An 18,083-nucleotide genomic window follows, 5' to 3' on the forward strand; every position below is an offset into this window, starting at 1 on the left:
GCAAACACCTAAAAAGTTGAAGATAAAACTTAGAAGTATGCCTATTGTATATGTTATAATGAGAACTAATAGGTAGCTGTAAATGGTTATTAAGAAGTTGAAAATAACAGTGCCTTGAAAAATTTCATGAAATTTTCCACATTTTGTCATGTTGCAACCAAAAACGTAAATGTATTTTATTGGGATTTTATGTGATCGACCAACACAAAGTGGCACATAATTGCGAAGTGGAAGGAAAATGATAAATGGTTTTCAACATTTTATACAAATAAATATGTGAAAAGTGTGGCGTGCATTTGTATTCAGCCCCCTTTATTCTGATACCCCTAACTAAAATCTAGTGGAACCAAATGCCTTCAGAAGTCACCTAATTAAATTACACACAGGTGGACTCTATTTACTAATCTCAGTATAAATACACCTGTTCTGTGAAGCCCTCAGGGGTTTGATGGAGAACCTTTGTGAACAAACAGCATCATGAAGGCCAAGGAACACACCAGACAGGTCAGGGATAAAGTTGTGGAGAAGTTTAAAGCAGGGTTAAGTTATAAAAAAATATCCCAAGCTTTGAACATCTCACGGAGCACTGTTCAATCCATCATCCGAAAATGGAAAGAGTATGGCACAACTGCAAACCTACCAAGACATGGCCATCCACCTAAACTGACAGGCCGGGTAAGGGGAGCGTTAATCAGCAGCCAAGAGGCCCATGGTAACTCTGGAGGAGCTGCAGAGATCCACAGCTCAGGTGGGAGAATCTGTCCACAGGACAACTATTGGGCCTGTACTCCACAAATCTGGCCTTTATGGAAGAGTGGCAAGAAGAAAGCCATTGTTGCAAGAAAGCCATAAGAAATCCCGTTTGCAGTTTTCGAGAAGCCATGTGGGGGACACCGCAAACATGTTGAAGAAGGTGCTCTGGTCAGATGAGTCCAAAATGGAATTTTTTGGCCTAAAAGCAAAACGATATGTGTGGCGGAAAACTAACACTGCTCATCACCGTGAAAACACCATCCCCACTGTAAAACATGGTGGTGGCAGCATCATGTTATGGGGATTCTTTTCTTCAGCAGGAACAGGGAAGCTGGTCAGAGTTAATGGGAAGATGGATGGAGCCAAATACAGGGCAATCTTAGAAGAAAACCTGTTAGTCTGCAAAACATTTTAGATTGGGGTGGAGATTCACCTTCCAGCAGGACAACAACCCTAAATATACAGTCAGAGCTACAATGGAATGGTTTAGATCAAAGCATATTCATGTGTTAGAATGGCCCAGTCAAGGTCCAGACCTAAATCCAATTAAGAATCTGTGGCAAGACTTAAATTGCTGTTCAGACACTTTCCATCCAATCTGACAGAGCTTGAGCTATTTTGCAAAGAATGGGCAAAAATGTCACTTTCTAGATGTGCAAAGCTGATTGAGACCCAAAAAGACTTGCAGCTGTAATTGCAGCGAAAGGGGGTTCTACAAAGCATTGGCTTGGTGGGGGGCTAAATTCAAATGCAACTCACACTTTTCACATATTTATTTGTAAAAAAAATTGAAAACCATTTAATATTTTCTTTCCACTTCACAATTATGTGCCATTTTGTGTTGGACTATCACATAAAATCCCAATAAAATACATTTGCGTTTTAGGTTGTAACATGATAAAATGTGGAAAATTTCAGGGGGTGTGAATACTTTTTCTAGGCACTGTAGGTCAAAATTTTAGATAGACTAGTGCTGTATGTGACTGAACAGTTTGTGGATAGCAATGGACAGTGTTTTATGGATGGGGGAAACTGAACATGCTAATGACATCAGTGTCTGCTTTCTTCCCTCTACAATACATAGAACTCATTCTTCAGGGCTGATTAATTGGGTACTTTGAAGACAGAGAGACAGAAAATGTCAACTTACACTTGTAAACTGTTGTCACTTGTTACCTATTGCAAAAAGTAGAAGCAGAATGGTTGCATAATCAGTGTATTAAACACACAAAATCACAAAAGTAGCTATTTAACAAACTATGCGGGTACAAGTCATGTGAGTGCATATGCATATGGTATCTATACATTCTCACATGTCATCTAAAAATATATATATGTATATCTATATCGCAATCAACAATAACATTATGACCACCCACCATAACTTGTCAAGGCATGGACTCCACTAGACCTCTGAGAGGTATGCTGTGGTATCTGACACAAAGCCATCAGTAACAGATCCTACTACTCATACAAGTCCTGTAAATTGCGTGGTGGGGCTTCCCACATCCCATAGATGCTCAATTTGGATTGCGACAGAGAGAATTTGGAGACACCTCAAACCTTTTGGCTGTGGATGCAGGTCAGCATGTCACCCTTACTGGTCAGTGGCTTCGCAGCCCCATGCTCAACAAACTGTGATGCACTGTGTGTTCTAAATGCTTTCTATTGGAACCAGCATGAACTTGCCACTGCAAACTGAGAACATTCTTCAGGAGCTACAGTTTTGGAGATACTCTGACCCAGTCATCTAACTTTTACAGTTATTTGGCCCTTGTCAAAATTGCTGAAATCCTTATGCTTGCTCGTTTTTTTCTGTTTTCAACTTCAGGGGCAACGTGTTAATTTGCTGCCTAATATACAGTGGGGAAAATAATTATTTGATTCCCTGCAGGTTTTGTAAGTTTGCCAACTTACAACGAAATGAAGAGTCTATCATTTTTATCATAGGTGTATTTTAAATGATAGAGACAATATCAACCAAAAATCCAGAAAAAAATAATAAAACAAATGCTATAAATTAAGTTGCAGTTCAGTGAGTAAAATAAGTAAGCAAAACATGACTTGGTACTTGGTGGAGAAACCCTTGTTGGCAAGCACAGAGGTAAGACGTTTCTTGTAGTTGGTTACTAGGTTTGCACACATCTCAGGAGGGATTTTGGTCCACTCTTCTTTACAGATATTTTCTAAATCCTTAAAGTGGATGTAAACCTGATTCATGAAATTTGACCTAGGCACATATCTGCAGTGTTTTCTTATCTCTCTTCAAAGCCCTGAGTCCTGTGGCTTTCTCTTGCTCAGTTCTGTTATCAGCATGATGAGTTTTGACAAGTTCTTCCTCAACTGAGATAAAAAACAGCCTGACATTTGTGTCAGGAGGTTGCTATAAATAGGTTAGCAGAGAGCTAATCTATTCACAGGACAGCTCTGAGAGTCTCTTCCTATGTGGACGAGGGGGGGGAGGGCCTTTCCTCCAATCGGCTGCCTTAGCTGTATGACAAGACTACACACTCAGTGCTGAACAAGAAGAAAAAATCTCTAACCCCATGTGCACTTTCTAAAGAATATATAAAGCTCAATAGACAGCAGATATACAAGTAAAACTTATGTAGGGAGATTTGTTTCATCTCTGTGTATCATCCAAAGCTGTTCACTTCACTGGGTATATGTGAGGGTTTACATCCACATTAAGGTTCCTAGGCTATTAAGGTTCCTAGGCTGTCTCTTGGCAACTGGAAGTTTCAGCTCCCTCCATACATTTTCTATAGGATTAGGATCTGGAGACTGACTAGGCCACTTCATGACCTCTATGTGCTTCTTCCTGAGCCACTTCTTTGTTGCCTTGGCGGTATGTTTTGGGTCATTGTCATGCTGGAAGACCCATCCACAACCCAACTTCTCATCCAAGATTTTACAAGACCCATTGTAAAATCTTGGATGAGAACCTTCTTCCCTCAGCCAGAACACTGAAGATGGGTCATGGATGGGTCTTTCAGCATGACAATCACCCTAAACATACCACCAAGGCAACAAAGGAGTGGCTTAAGAAGAAGCACATTAAGGTCATGGAGTGGCCTAGCCAGTCTCCAGACCTTAACCCTATAGAAAATGTATGGAGGGAGCTGAAACTTCAAGTTGCCAAGCGACAGCCAAGAAACCTTACGGAAAAAATTGGGTTGACTCATCCTGTATAATATTCCAAAAAATGCACAAACCTGTAATTTGGGATTTTTAAGGCAATGAAACAATTGGATTAAATATAAAATTCATTTATTGTGAATATAAATATAAACATATAGAACAATTAGTTAATTATACGTCAACATATTGTGGACAATACATAGTATTTAAAAAAAAATCACATTGCATATTTGAAAAAAGTTTTTAGAAAGTGATACAGCTTACTACAAGATACAATCACCACCAATACAAAAAGGTGGTGTCAAGTAGCAGAAATCCAACGCGTTTCAACAAATATTATTCAAAAAAGTCTTCATCAGGGAAATTGTATCACAATCTAAGGGGAATCAAAATAACAATGTTATAAGCTACATACAGATATCACGTTTATTGTAGATAGAGTATCTGCCAAACAACTTACATTTTTCTATGCATTCAATGAATAACAGCTGATGCATTCCCAGTGTCTGAGTGAGAAAGGTTCAGGTCCTTCATTCACCAAAGCTGCCGCTCATCCTCTACAGGATGGCTGGATACTATACAGATCCCAATAATGGCATTCCAAAAAAACGTAACTTGGTGGCTGTATAAAACATATATATATAATAGGGATAGTGAGAACCCCCCCCCCCCCATTTGCTCCAAATAATACCCCCCCCTAAATGCCCGGTTATTCCTCTAAAGGAAAGGCCAGAGACTTACTTTGTACAGGGTAGGGTGCAGGAGTTCGTCCAAAACCAGACCAGACCATAGGATGGAAAATCTCCACAGGATAATGACCCACTTCGGCTAGGCACCGAGGGGAGGAATGGCGCCATTTGCCATCCCTGGTGTCCCTTTATATGGTATGGGTGGTGGAAAATTATGTGCTGCATCAACGTGGTGACGCGGAACGTCCTGCTGTCTGTGACGGCCCAACACGTAATGCCACCACAGCACAGGACGTGGTGCATCGTGATCCCGCATCTTTCAGATGTAAACATCCGGAATCACGGGGCAGCCACCATGTTGGAAAAAGGGCGGAGTGCAACGCCCACCGTGGTGACACAACATGTCCCGCTGGCAATGACGGCCAACATGTGGCACAATGGCGCCACGTCGAACCGTCCCAGCGCGGCCGGGGCGTAGTGCAGCGTCATCTCCTATCCTAGGTATGTGAACATCCGGGACAACAGGCCAACCACCATGTTGGAAAAGCGGTGTACAGCGCTGCATAACAGCACCCCTAATGCTGCAAAACTTGCAACATAAACCATTTGGTCATAACTTCCGCCAACTCCAGGGAATTGGAGCAGGTGAAGAGAGGGCCAATGGGGACTAAAAACCACCCACACATTAGGTCCCCCGGCTTGAACAGAGTTCAAGCCCTGGGGTAAGGGATGCCGCAGTGTCCACAAGGGCACCGTGGCCCCCCTGTGTCGGGTAGGGATGAATAGGCAGAGGTGGTGAAGGTCCCCACGTCCCACAAATAGGAAACCGGAGGCCAGAAAGAACAACAACCCAACTCTAAACACTGGAAATCCTCTAAGCTGCACATAAAATTAGAACCTTAATATAAATATAGATAGTCTTTTCCCATGCGCAACCCTGGTCTAGGATACCTGACTGTGCAAAGAAAAAGACAATCAAAAAACCACACACAAAGCCATTAAATTTACATAAATGTATATAAACCCTCAAAGAAGTGCATCTCATATTCCGTGAATCCCCAATGGTCCAGGGGCCCAAGGGGGACAACCCAAAAAGCCCAAATGGAGAAAAGACAAGAAAAAAGTGCCTAGAATGGAAAAACATATTCGGAAGACACTAGTCTAGATTGTGTAATGCCACATCTGCATGGATTCCATCAATTCAATCCTCTCAAGAAACATAGAGATAGATCCACTGTTCAGTTCCTGGTGAATTAGAGATACGAAATCACCGTTCTAGTCCGTCTTACCCGAACTAAAACCATCCAGAAAAGGTCTGAAGCTCTCCACTTCGTTTAGGCCAGGGGGAGTTGTAGCCCTAATGTATCTGATCCAGTGCATTTCGCGCTGGAGCAGAACCTTATTCCAATCACCCCCCTTAATGGGTATATGGAGCCTGTCCAGAACTGAGAAGTTCACTTTTGGTAACCTGTAATTACGTTGTCTAGCAACGTGTCTTCCCAAAGGTAAGTATAGGTTGCCCATGCACATGCTGTACATGTGTTTTGCTACTCTCTTGCCCAGTCTTCCCCACATAGAATGCACCGCACTGGCACTGCATGAGATTGATGATGCCTTGCGTCCTGCAGTTGGCAAAATGTTGCAGACAGGACGTCTCCCCATTTGGCAGTGCCAGTGCGTTCCTCCTCCCTATGACTACACATTGTGAGCAGGATCCACATGGGTAGGTACCCCACGTTTTACAGGGGTCTTATCTTGCATTTCCCTTGTACTCACTCTGTGTTAGCATATTTCCAATGGATCCTGATTTTTTTTGTATGTAATCTGAGGCTTAGGTGTCACCAGTCCTCTTATAGAATGGGATCCTCATTGAAGATCGACCAATGCTTCAAAATAATCTTTCTTATTCGGTTGTGTTCATTGGAGAATCTCATAATTCTATGATTCTAGTTGTGTCTACTTTACTTTGACTTTTGGTCTTGAAGATCAAATCCCATCTATTGGTATTTTTAACACGATTATAGGCCTTTTGAAGGGGCGATTTCTGGTGGTCAGTTCATCTGACTGATGTTGAAAGTCCTCATTCGTACTACAGTTCCTTCTGATCCGAAGGAACTGGCTGAAAGGGATTGATCTCTTGAGGGAGTCAGGGTGGAAACTATCCACGTGTAGCAATGTGTTGCCAGCGGTTTCTTTCCTGTATAACCTGGCAATGTCCAAAAAGTTGACCTCATGGGAGTCATGTCATCATAAAGAAAAGATTAAAATTGTTCTGATTCATAAGATTCAGACAATCTTTGAGTTCACCTTCTGGACCATCCCATATAATCAATATGTCATCCATGTATCTCTGCCACATAGAGATGTGGCGAGTATACATAGATGACTCTTCTCCCAACAAGTAATCTTTCTCCCACTCCCCCAGGTACAGATTGGCATATGAGGGTGCGCAGCACGTCCTCATAGCTACTCCCTGTACCTGGAGGTAGTGGGAGCCCTTGAACAGAAAAGTGTTGTGCCTTACATTAAAGTCCAACATGTGGATGACAAAAGCATTGAACTTCCATTCCGTGATGGCCCGTTGTCTAAGGACTCGTTCAATAGCTGCAATGCCTAGGTCATGCGGGATACTGTTCTATAGTGAGTCCACTGTGGCCAATATTGCAGAGTTGGGGACCACCAGATTGTCGAGAATTTGTAATAAATGGATCATATCCCTCGTATACGAGGGAAAGTCCATAACATGAGGCCTTAGGTGTTGATCTATTATTTGACTTATACCTTGTGATGGAACCATTTCCGGAAATAATAGGTCTTCCCGGGAGATCATCTAGATTTTTATGCACCTTCGGAAGGGCATAGAACGTAGGCAAGCGGGGGTGCCTTGTTCGTATAAAATCCCACGTGTCTCTTGTGATGACACCCTCATTGAGGGATTCGTCAACAAGGCAGAAAAATTCCTGATTGAATTTATCTACCAAACACGGGGAGATTTTCCTATAGCATTTGGTGTTTTTAAGTATGTTCTGGCACATCTTCCCATATTTGCTATTGTCCATAAGGACAATATTTCCCCCTTTATCTGATGCTTTAATTGTAATGTCCATGTTGTTCTTGAGAATTTTAAGTGCATGTCTATGTTCCGAACTGAGGTTATTTGTAGTAGTATGCTCCCCTCAGGGGCGGACTGACCATTCTGGCGCTCGGGAAGTGCCCGGGGCCACTAGGGGGCCCCATCAGAGTGGCCAGCCTCAGTAAAACCAGGGACAGTATGTAAAAATCTGTGTATTTTTACATCGGTCCCTGAAATGTCCCTTACCGACATCATTTTGCTTTAAAAATCCCAAGGCTATAGCTGCCCTCCTCTGCACTGCCTCCTCAGCCAATAGGAACACAGTGTAACGCCCCCTTCCCCATCGCAGCTTATTTAATTTCAGAGCAGGAGATGCTGACAGCTGGAGGAGGGGACACAGCCTGCAGTGTGGGAAGGGCTGCAGTTTGCTGGAAGGTAAGCTTGCTGAGCTGAACTAAGTGGATTTTTGTCAGTGCTTAGCCTGGTGAGCAGGAGGGAGGGGGAGGATGTGTTTTTGCTCTAGCAGGGCTCCTCCTGTCTCTGAAGTTGTTAGATCGATTTTCTGTGTGAGAAGTGTACTGCTTCTGGAGAAAGGACATGTTCTGAACTTCTCCCCCAATCTCTGCTACCCTGCCTACTCATTACCTGCCCACCAGTACACAGGCAGAGTTCCTTCCTCTCCTGCATTACCACCTAATGTGTCTGTGAGCTGCTGGGGCACTACAAGTCCCACTACAAGTGGGGGCAACAGTGTATTCAATCAGGCTGATTTTTGGGTGACAAGTGCTGGTGTGTGCGTGCGTGTGTGTATACTGTGTGTGTATATACTGTATGTATACTGTGTATATGTGTATACTGTGTGTCTATGTGTATGTGTGTATATATGTATACTGTGTGTGTGTGTCTCTGTGTATGTATACTGTGCGTGTGTGTGTATATGCATACTGTACGTTTCATATGTGCCTACTGCCGCTCAACAGAAGTTGATCTAACAGTCCTATGCTCGTGAAAAATCTACTTGTTGCCATTCGAAGGCAGCTGAATGGTGCACTGCTGAGCTCAGCCTCGGATAAGGCAGCAGGGCAGGTCTGGGTGAGTGCCTGTGCGGTGATATCATGACACACATCAAGCATGGCTTTTATTCACATGCCCCGCTGCCCGATCTGAGGCCAGCCACAGCAGTGCACTATTCCACTGGCTCTCAGACTCACTTGTGCAGTTCAGAGCCTGCAACAAGTGGATTTTTTTCCAAATAAAAGCCTTTGCCTGCCACACCAATCACTAAGGTGCAAAGGTGTGTGTAAGAGGACACTGGTAGAAGGTGACACACCGAGGGTGGCACACTGGGGGCCTCTGCCATAGGGTGGGACTCTGCGGACTGTGATGTATAGGGAGAATGTTGGGAGTTTTGTGTAAGGCAGGACTCTGATGTGAGCGTGGCGCTCATTCTGACTGCTGTAGTCTATATGTTGTTTTGTTTGTTACTTACTCCTGGCATGGCGGCCACCTGTAAGCCTGGGGGCCCCATAATCTTCTATTGCCTGGGGGCCCCATGGGTTGTCAGTCCCCCCTGGCTCCCCCAGTTTCTCAATTTCTTTAGCGATTTGTCTTACAAACAAGGCTATTGCTGGATTTTGGTTAAGGGGTGGAAACTTGTGTGATTTCCTTTAGAATTTTTTGACTGTATTGTCCGCAGGCTCCTCCCGCTCCTCTTCGCTTTCTCCATTATCTAGTTCTTCCTCCCACAATTCCTCTACGAATTCACTCTCTTGTAGTAATAGATTTAGATCTTTCAAAGCTGTAAAATCAGCCGCTTTTAAACTAGGTGCTATTTCAGGTTCATTAATAGTTTGTTTGGTATATAAACTATTAAGTAGTAACTTCCTGGCAAATAAGTATATATACTTGATGGTCTCAAAACTGTCCATACTGCGATCTGGGCAGAATGAGAGGCCCAACGATAACACCTATTCAGCCGTTGTCAAAATATGTGAGGACAGATTGATAACATTCAATCTTCCTTCTGAATTGGAATTGCCAAGGGTATCATCGACAGTTGTGTCAGAGGTGACGGGGTTGGTGGTGGTGCATTGTTTTTGTCTAAAAAAAATCTATCCAATTGGGTTTGCTGTGTTCTGGGAATAACCCCATGATCTTTTTTGTTACCTTTTCCTTGATTGGAAGAAGAACCTCTTCGATTTCCATTTTGTGCACCACTCACCGTACTATACCCGCCTCCTCTTCCACCACGTGATGACTCCACTGGTTGCGGATCTGTAGTTCGTTTTTTGTTTTTGTTGAATTTCCCCTTCCATTTCATGTTGTTTTGGAACGAGGGCAGACCTGTATGTGAGGAGGAAGAGTTGGAGGGTGTGTCAGACAGATAGTCATTGGTTTTATTAGCATTATCCCGATACAGTGTTTTTGGATTCTTTCTCTTGAATTTTTTTATCAAGGTTCCACTTGTAGGCCCTACCCTCTCCAAAGGCATTCTTGTCCCTCCAACCTTTTTGTATTGGTGGTGATTGTATCTTGTAGTAAGCTGTATCACTTTCTAAAAACTTTTTTCAAATGTGCAATGTGATTTTTTTTTTTTTTTAAATACTATGTATTGTCCACAATATGTTGAAGGTATAATTAACTTATTGTTCTATATATTTATATTCACAACAAATGAATTTTATATTTAATCCAATTGTTTCAGAAAAAAAAAAAAAATGCAGAGGTGATCAAATACCACCAAAAGAAAGCTCTATTTGAGGGGAAAAAAGTATATCAATTTTATTTGGGTACATTGTCGCACGACCGTCATCTAAAGTAACGAAGTGCCGTATCGCAAAAAACGACTTGGTCAGGAAGGGGGTAAAACCTTCCGGAGCTGAAGTGGTTAAAATACCCCTCTGATAAAAATTATAGACCCTTAATTTCTTTGTAAGTGGGCAAACTTACAAAATCTGCAGGGGATCAAATAATAATTTTCCCCACTGTATCCCACCCACTTCCAGATGGCATTGTAATGAGATAATCAATGTTAATCTGTCAATGGTCATAATGTTGTGACTGATCGGTGTGTATGTATATGGGAACTTGTTGGGGTGAATATACTAAAACTGGAGTAGACCGAATCTGAATCACTTCTAGCTTCAGCTTATTTAGTTAGGCTTTGAAGATTTAAAGAACACGGAGGACAAGTGGGTTTGCTTTAGGAGCATAATAAATAAGGACATTAGCCAGTGCACCCCATTGGGAAATAAATTTAAAAGAGCGAACAAAAGTCCTGGGATGGCTTAACTCCAATGTAAAAATGCATATAAAAGCAAAGGAGAAGGCCTTCAAAAAATACAAGGCTGAGGCATCATCATCAGCATTCAGACTTTACAAAGAATGCAACAAGAAATGTAAGGGTGCAATTAGGGCGGCTAATTGAGAACACGAAAGACACAAAGCGGAGGAGAGCAAAAAATATCCCAAGAAATTCTTTCAGTATATAAACAGTAAAAAAAGGAGGACAGACCATATTTGCCCCAAAAAGAATGAGGAAGGAAATCTGGTTACAAAGGATGGGGAGATGGCGAAGGTATTGAATTTATTCTTCTGACAGTCCACTGACTGGAATGGTACCAGCTGTTTGGAGAAAAGCCAATGTAGCTCCAATATTTAAAAAGGGCCAAAATACATCCCTGGGAATTACAGATCAGTTAGCCTAACATCAATACTATGCAAGCCCTTGGAGGGGATGATAAGGGACTATAAACAAAATTTTAGTAATAAAAACAGTATCAGTAATCGGCATGGATTCATGAAGAATCGTTCTTGCCAAACCAATCTATTAACCTTCTATGAGGAGGTGAGTTACCATCTAGATAAAGGAAGGCACGTAGATGTGGTATACCTGGATTTTGCAAAAGCATTTGACATGGCTCCCCATAAACGTTTACTGTACAAAATAAGGTCCGTTGGCATGAACCATAGGGTGAGTACATGGATTGAAAACTGGCTACAAGGGCGAGTTCAGAGGGTGGTGATAAATGGGGAGTACTCGGAATGGTCAGGGGTGGAAAGTGGTGTCCCCCAGGGTTCTGTGCTGAGACCAATCCTATTTAATTTGTTCATTAACGAACTGGAGGATAGGGTAAACAGTTCTCTGTATTTGTGGGCGATACTAAGCTAAGCAGGGCAATAACTTCTCAAGATGTGGAAACCGTGCAAGAAGATCTGAACAAGTTAATGGGGTGGGCAACTGCATGGCAAATTAGGTCCAATGTGGAAAAATTTTTAAAAATGCATTTGGGTGGCAAAAATATGAATGCAATCTACTCACTGCGGGGGAGAGCCTCTGGGGGAATCTAGGATGGAAAAGGACCTGGGGGTCCTAGTAGATGGTAGGCTCAGCAATGACATGCAATGCCAAGCTGCTGCTAACAAAGCAAACAGAATACTGGCATGCATTAAAAAGGGGATTAACTCCAGAGATAAAGCGATAATTCTTCCACTTTACAAGACTCTGGTCCGGACTCACCTAGAATATGCTGTCCAGTTCTGGGCACCAGTCCTCAGGAAGGATGTACTGGCAATGCAGCGAGTACAGAGAAGGGTAACAAAGCTAATAAAGGGACTGGAGGACATTGGGTATGAGTAAAGGTTGCGAGCACTGAACTTATTCTCTCTGGAGAAGAGAGGCTTGAGAGGGGATATGATTTCAATATACAAATACCGTACTGGTGACCCCACAATAGGGATAAAAAATTTCCGTGGAAGGGTGTTTAACGACCACAACATACAGGGATATACAACGTAATACTGACATAAAATCACACATATACGTTGGACTTGTGTCTGTTTTCAACCTCACCTACTATGTAACTGTAATGTAAGATGAAAACTGGAAGTTGATTGGTTGGTGTGCACAGCTACTCCAAATGTAGTAAATATTTCGTACTGTGGTTAATTTGTGCAGTGGAGGAAAATGTGTAGTAATTCCTCCCTAGTTTCCTGTACCCCTTAACACGTTTAGAAGAGTTGTCATTTTTTATGTATTTGTGATGATCTGTTATCAATTGCTTTTAATAAAAGTCGTGTTTTTTTTTTTTTTTTTTTCTGTATCAGTTTGTTACAGATCAACAGACTGGTCAGAAGATTCAAATTGTAACGGCACTTGATCAGAGTGGTACAAGTAAAAGGTTTATCTTGACTAATAATGATAGCTCATCCCCGAACAAGGTAATCCTTGCTAGGCAAGAACCCAGTCATGGTAAAGTGTATCTAACAACTCCTGATGCAGCTGGTGTCAATCAGCTTTTTTTCTCAAACCCGGAAGTTTCTACACAGCACATTCAGGTGTGTACTTGTAAAATATGCTATAATACACATTGTATGCAAGCATTACCAATAATTTTATTCTTTGAGGCTCTTGTGTAAACAAAAGAAAAAAATATGTATGTTTCTAACCTAGACTCGAAAACTGGCAGCTGGATGTGACTAATTGCTAGGGACCAGAAATGCTTTTCTCTAGTTAAATACATTAAACCCAGCATATGGTTTAAAGGTAAATGTAGCCTTGATCTTTTAAATGTCATGCTGTAATGCTTTACTGACCTGTTCATATTTGTACCTATTGTTTAACCTTTCCGAACTGGGGAAAAAATAAAATGAACAGATATCGTAAAGTTTAATGCATGACTAGGGCTGCCCATAAGAACAATAAAAGCAACACTTCTGTAAGGACTTGGGCATATATTTCTCAAACGGAGGGCTCATTCTCCCAGTTTTAACCACTTCAATACAGGACACTTATACACCTTCCTGCCCAGACCAATTTTTAGCTTTCAGCGCTCACATTTTGAATAATTGCGCGGTCATGCGACGCTGTACCCAAACAAAATTTTTATCATTTCCCCTCCCCCACAAATAGAGCTTTCTTTTGGTGGTATTTGATCACCACTGTTTTTTTTTTTTTTTTTTTGCGTTACAAATAAAATAAGACCGAAAATTTTGAGGAAAGGTTTTTCTTAGTTTCTGTTACAAAACCTTTTCTAAATAACTTTTCTCCTACGCTAATGGGAACAGATGAGGCTGCACTGACGGGCACTGATGAGGCAGCACTGATAGATGGCACTGGAGGGCACTGATGGACAGCACTGATAGGCAGCACTGATCAGGGGGCACTGGCAGGCATCACTGGTGGGCACTGATTGGCATCCCTAATGGGCTCTAGTGGGCATCCCTGGTGGCGGTGGGTGGCATCCTCGATGGGTCTGCACTGATGATCAGTGCGTTGATTATCAACGCAGCCCCCCCCCCCGTCAGGAGAGCAGCTGATCGGCTCTCCTCTACTCGTCTGTCAGTGCGAGGTATAGGAAATGCCGATGCATGGCTTTTCCTGTTAACACTGTGATTGGACACAGCTGATCACGTGACAAAAAGCCTACGTCATAGGCTCTTTACCTCGTTCAAAGATGCGGTGTGTCAGACTGACATACCACACCACCGATCACCGCTCTGCACTCCCCCATGGGCATGTGATTGCGGCCTATAATGCTGGATGTCATATGTCATAGTGGTTGAATTCTTGGAATTCAAATTTAACTCCTAATTGTCAGTAATCTTGTATTTGACTTGCAGTGTGAAATTTATTTAAATCAGAGTCGAACATATATATAAAAATGGCTGCAGTCAATAATTTTGTAGTTTTGGAGCTGAAAAAATGTAAGAATAAAAAAGCTACAGGATATTACCGTATATACTCGAGTATAAGTCGAGTTTTTCAGCACATTTTTTTGTGCTGAAAGTGCCCCCCTCGACTTATACTCGAGTCAAGCACTTTTCTGCAGCAAAAAATTTCATTTTCCGAACCCAGTTTGGGGCCCCGTATCTCAGGGCCACTTGGTGCTAGGGACCCCAAATTTGGTGAGAAACCCCAGTGGAACTGGTACCACAACATATCCAAAGCTGGAGTTCCTAGCACCAAGTGGCCCTGAGATACGGGGCCCCAAAATCGGTTCGGAAAATTTCATTCTCTGCTGCAGAAAAGTGCTTGACATTTTCTGAACCAAATTTGGGGCCCCGTATCTCAGGGCCACTTGGTGCTAGGAACCCCAAATTTGGTGTGAAAACCCAGTGGAACGGGTACCACAACATATCCAAAGCCGGAGTTCCTAGCACCAAGTGGTCCTGAGATACGGGGCCCCAAAATCGGTTCGGAAAATGTCATTCTCTGCTGCAGAGAAGTGCTTGACATTTTCTGAACCGATTTTTGGGGCCCTGTATCTCGGGGCCACTTGGTGCTAGAAATCCCAGCTTTGGATATTTTATGGTGCTAGTTCCACTGGGTTTGCACACCAAATTTGGAGTTCCTAGTCCTAAGGGGCCCCAAATTCGGGCCAACTGTGTCCATCTGCAGCAATGTCATTTCGGGACACTTTGGGTTCAGAGACCCCAAATTTTGGCTGCAGCTAGGGGGCATCTAGGAACACTTAACTACCGAGTTTGAAGTTTGGGGGACCTATGGCTACAAATGGGCACAGTGAGGCTGCAAATGGGCATTGTTGACCCTCTTTTCCACTTACAGTAGCTGTGCATTTCTCACCCTCGTCTTATACTCGGGTCAATAAGTTTTTCCCATTTTTTTTGTGGTAAATTAGGGCCTCGACTTATACTCGGAATGACTTATACTCGAGTATATACGGTACTTAATGTAGCAGAAAATAAGAGGCTGTGATATAATAAGGGGCCTTGTGATTTCTTCGGGTGGCCCTCGGGTGACTTTCTTTTGAGGAAGTTTAATAAGTAGAATATACAGTACCCAAATATATCATTTTTTTGTTTTTTATAGAAATGTTCCACTCATTTGTTTTTCTTAATGTTTGTGTCATAGGAAACCTTTTTTTTTCCATACCAATTTGCCATTACGAAGCCTTATACATTTGGCAAAGCATTTGTGCTAATTCATTTGTTTTTCCAGATATTATCAGACTCCCAATGCATAGATCAGAATATAAATAAGCCGCTTATGGATCTTTGTGTGGTGTGTGGCGATAAAGCTTCAGGTATGTGTTCTCAGTCCACATATAAGGAAAACTAATTTTTATTGTGTTCAACGGATAGCTTTTGTTTTGCCAATTTAAGAAGGCTATGAAATAGTTAAAGCATTCAGCTTAATAAATACTGTATTTCATTTTTATTCCACACCAAGCCATTTTAGAATAAATTGACAAGTACAGTGCCTTTCCTATTATTACACACTGAGACTCTGTGTCTTGGTCATTTCAGACCATCTCTAGTCTCCATCAGAGAGGTTAGCTTTAATTGGTGCCACAATACTTTGGAATGATAGAGCTGGAAAGGACTCTATTTTATCTTTGCATGCAATGGATTGCAGTAGTGATAGTAAAGTTTTGTCCGTTAGCAATTTCTGACTACAAACAAACTTAGCTCTTGCCTTCATGTTGTGTTCTTTCAGGGCGACATTATGGGGCAGTAACATGTGAGGGCTGCAAAGGTTTCTTTAAAAGAAGTATTAGAAAAAGTTTGGTATATGCATGCAGAGGATCAAAAGATTGTGTTATCAATAAGCACTACCGCAACAGATGTCAATACTGCCGATTACAAAGGTGTATTGCACTTGGAATGAAGCAAGATTGTAAGTATTTCACATACACTGGTCTATTTTTAATCTATAATAACTCTTAACTAGTGAACAGCAGTTGATGATAAACTATTAAAGTATGTGCACGTTTTTGTTTTTTTTATGCTGTTTTAGCTGGCATTGTTGTCATGAACGATACTACATTTTCCAGAAGTTGCAAGCACATGATATAGTCTATACTGATTTTGGTTGAGCACATGCTAACCAAACCTGTTTGCTGATGTGTACAGGGAAAAAAGACCTGCATGCAGCATTTTTGGTTTGCTGTTTTACTTTTTTCGTTCAAGAAATTTGAATAGAATGCTTTAAAATGCACCATATTTAAACCTCAAGACACACAATGAACTGAGCATTTATTCATGCATTTTTAAGCACATCTGGTGGCAATGAACTCCTGATGTTTACTTTTAAAATTAACTACTTCTGATTATGTTTTCTAGCTGTTCAGTGTGAGAGAAAGCCCATTGAGGTCTCCAGAGAAAAGTCCTCCAATTGTGCTGCATCCACAGAAAAGATCTACATTAGAAAAGATTTACGCAGCCCTCTTGCTGCAACGGCTACTTTTGTAACTGAAAATAAAACTGCAAGGTGCGTCTTTTAATAGCATGTATTTTCATGTGAGGCTTCTTGCTCACGGTATTGATGTTTGAATATCTGCATTTTTGGATGTAATCTCAGGCGTTTATGTTGGATGCATTTGCACCCACTTGCGCGTATTCGCATGTGCTCAATGGTATTATCGTGTTCTAGCTCCCAGACTGTTGTTGTATTCATGCCCACACTGGTGTATGCGCACATACTGAAACAAAACACCAACCGGGAATAGAGATTTTCCTTTCTTTTTTTTTTTTTTTTTTTTTTTACTGAATATGAAGTGTTTGTTTTACACGCCTGTGTGTAAAGGCACATTGTAAACTATGGGCTGCATTTTAGATGAGTGAAAAACAAACGCTAAACTGAGCTTATTCAAGCTGCAGTGTGCAGGAGGCTTAAGTTGTATTTCATATAGCCAACAGATGCTGTGCTTTGCATTTGAGATCTTTGTCTGTAAAGCAAACCTGTCTGCCATTTTAAACCACAAATCCTTCTGAATAGTAAGCAATAACAAAATGCCTGCTTTTATTAGCCCTCCAGTATGTGCCTCCCTGCTTTAGTTTTACTTTGTTACCAGAGGCTTTTGCACTAAGGCTCAGCTCACACTTGTGCGATGCGGGAACCCTGCAAATCCACTGCAGGTTCCCGCATCGCCCCCGACTTGCACAGCAGCTCACACTGCCGTATGCAAACTGCTGGGACTGTCAATATATTGTTAATGACGCCCCCATTTCAGCTTGCAGATCGCACTGCGAACTGACAGTTCGAACATGAATCGGATCATATAGGTGTGAACACCCATGCAATTAGATTCTAGTGCGCACCAAAAAAAGGGCCCTGTACGAGTTTGGTCCAAATGCGATATGATATCAGCCATACTATCTGTATGGCTGAAATCACATCGCATGGACATCGCATGTGATTTGCACTGCAGTGCGGTGCGAATCGACTGCGATCACGCAGAGCGCGCTGGGGTGAACCGGCACTAAACCTTTCTAAACGGTCTCCCCTTCTTCTTCTGTTTTAGTAAATAGTTACTGAAAAAGATTTTACATGAACAATGCACAGAAACATAAATGAAATTTGAGCATATAGGAGTGCACGTGACATTTAGGCAGCATAATCGAAATCCAGGTGCAAGGAGGTCATGCATGGTGTGAGTGTGCAGATTCTCATCACAACATAATTG

General features: G+C 42.0%; 1 protein-coding gene across 4 annotated transcripts in view; it reads left to right on the top strand.

Annotated features, from left to right (window-relative positions):
• The window catches only part of NR2C1 (nuclear receptor subfamily 2 group C member 1), a 72,793-nt gene that overhangs the window by 19,381 nt on the left and 35,329 nt on the right, over positions 1–18,083 (top strand). For 3 of the 4 annotated variants that reach the window (XM_073620166.1, XM_073620167.1, XM_073620168.1), the window contains 4 exons: positions 12,763–12,993; positions 15,617–15,701; positions 16,115–16,294; positions 16,741–16,888. In XM_073620166.1, the coding sequence (XP_073476267.1) occupies positions 12,763–12,993; positions 15,617–15,701; positions 16,115–16,294; positions 16,741–16,888 (644 nt within the window). The remainder of the gene's footprint in view (positions 1–12,762; positions 12,994–15,616; positions 15,702–16,114; positions 16,295–16,740; positions 16,889–18,083) is intronic. The other variant, XM_073620169.1, reaches the window with a different exon arrangement.

This window comes from Aquarana catesbeiana, linkage group LG03 (genome assembly GCF_042186555.1).
Source record: "Aquarana catesbeiana isolate 2022-GZ linkage group LG03, ASM4218655v1, whole genome shotgun sequence".
NCBI classification, from domain to species: domain Eukaryota; kingdom Metazoa; phylum Chordata; class Amphibia; order Anura; family Ranidae; genus Aquarana; species Aquarana catesbeiana.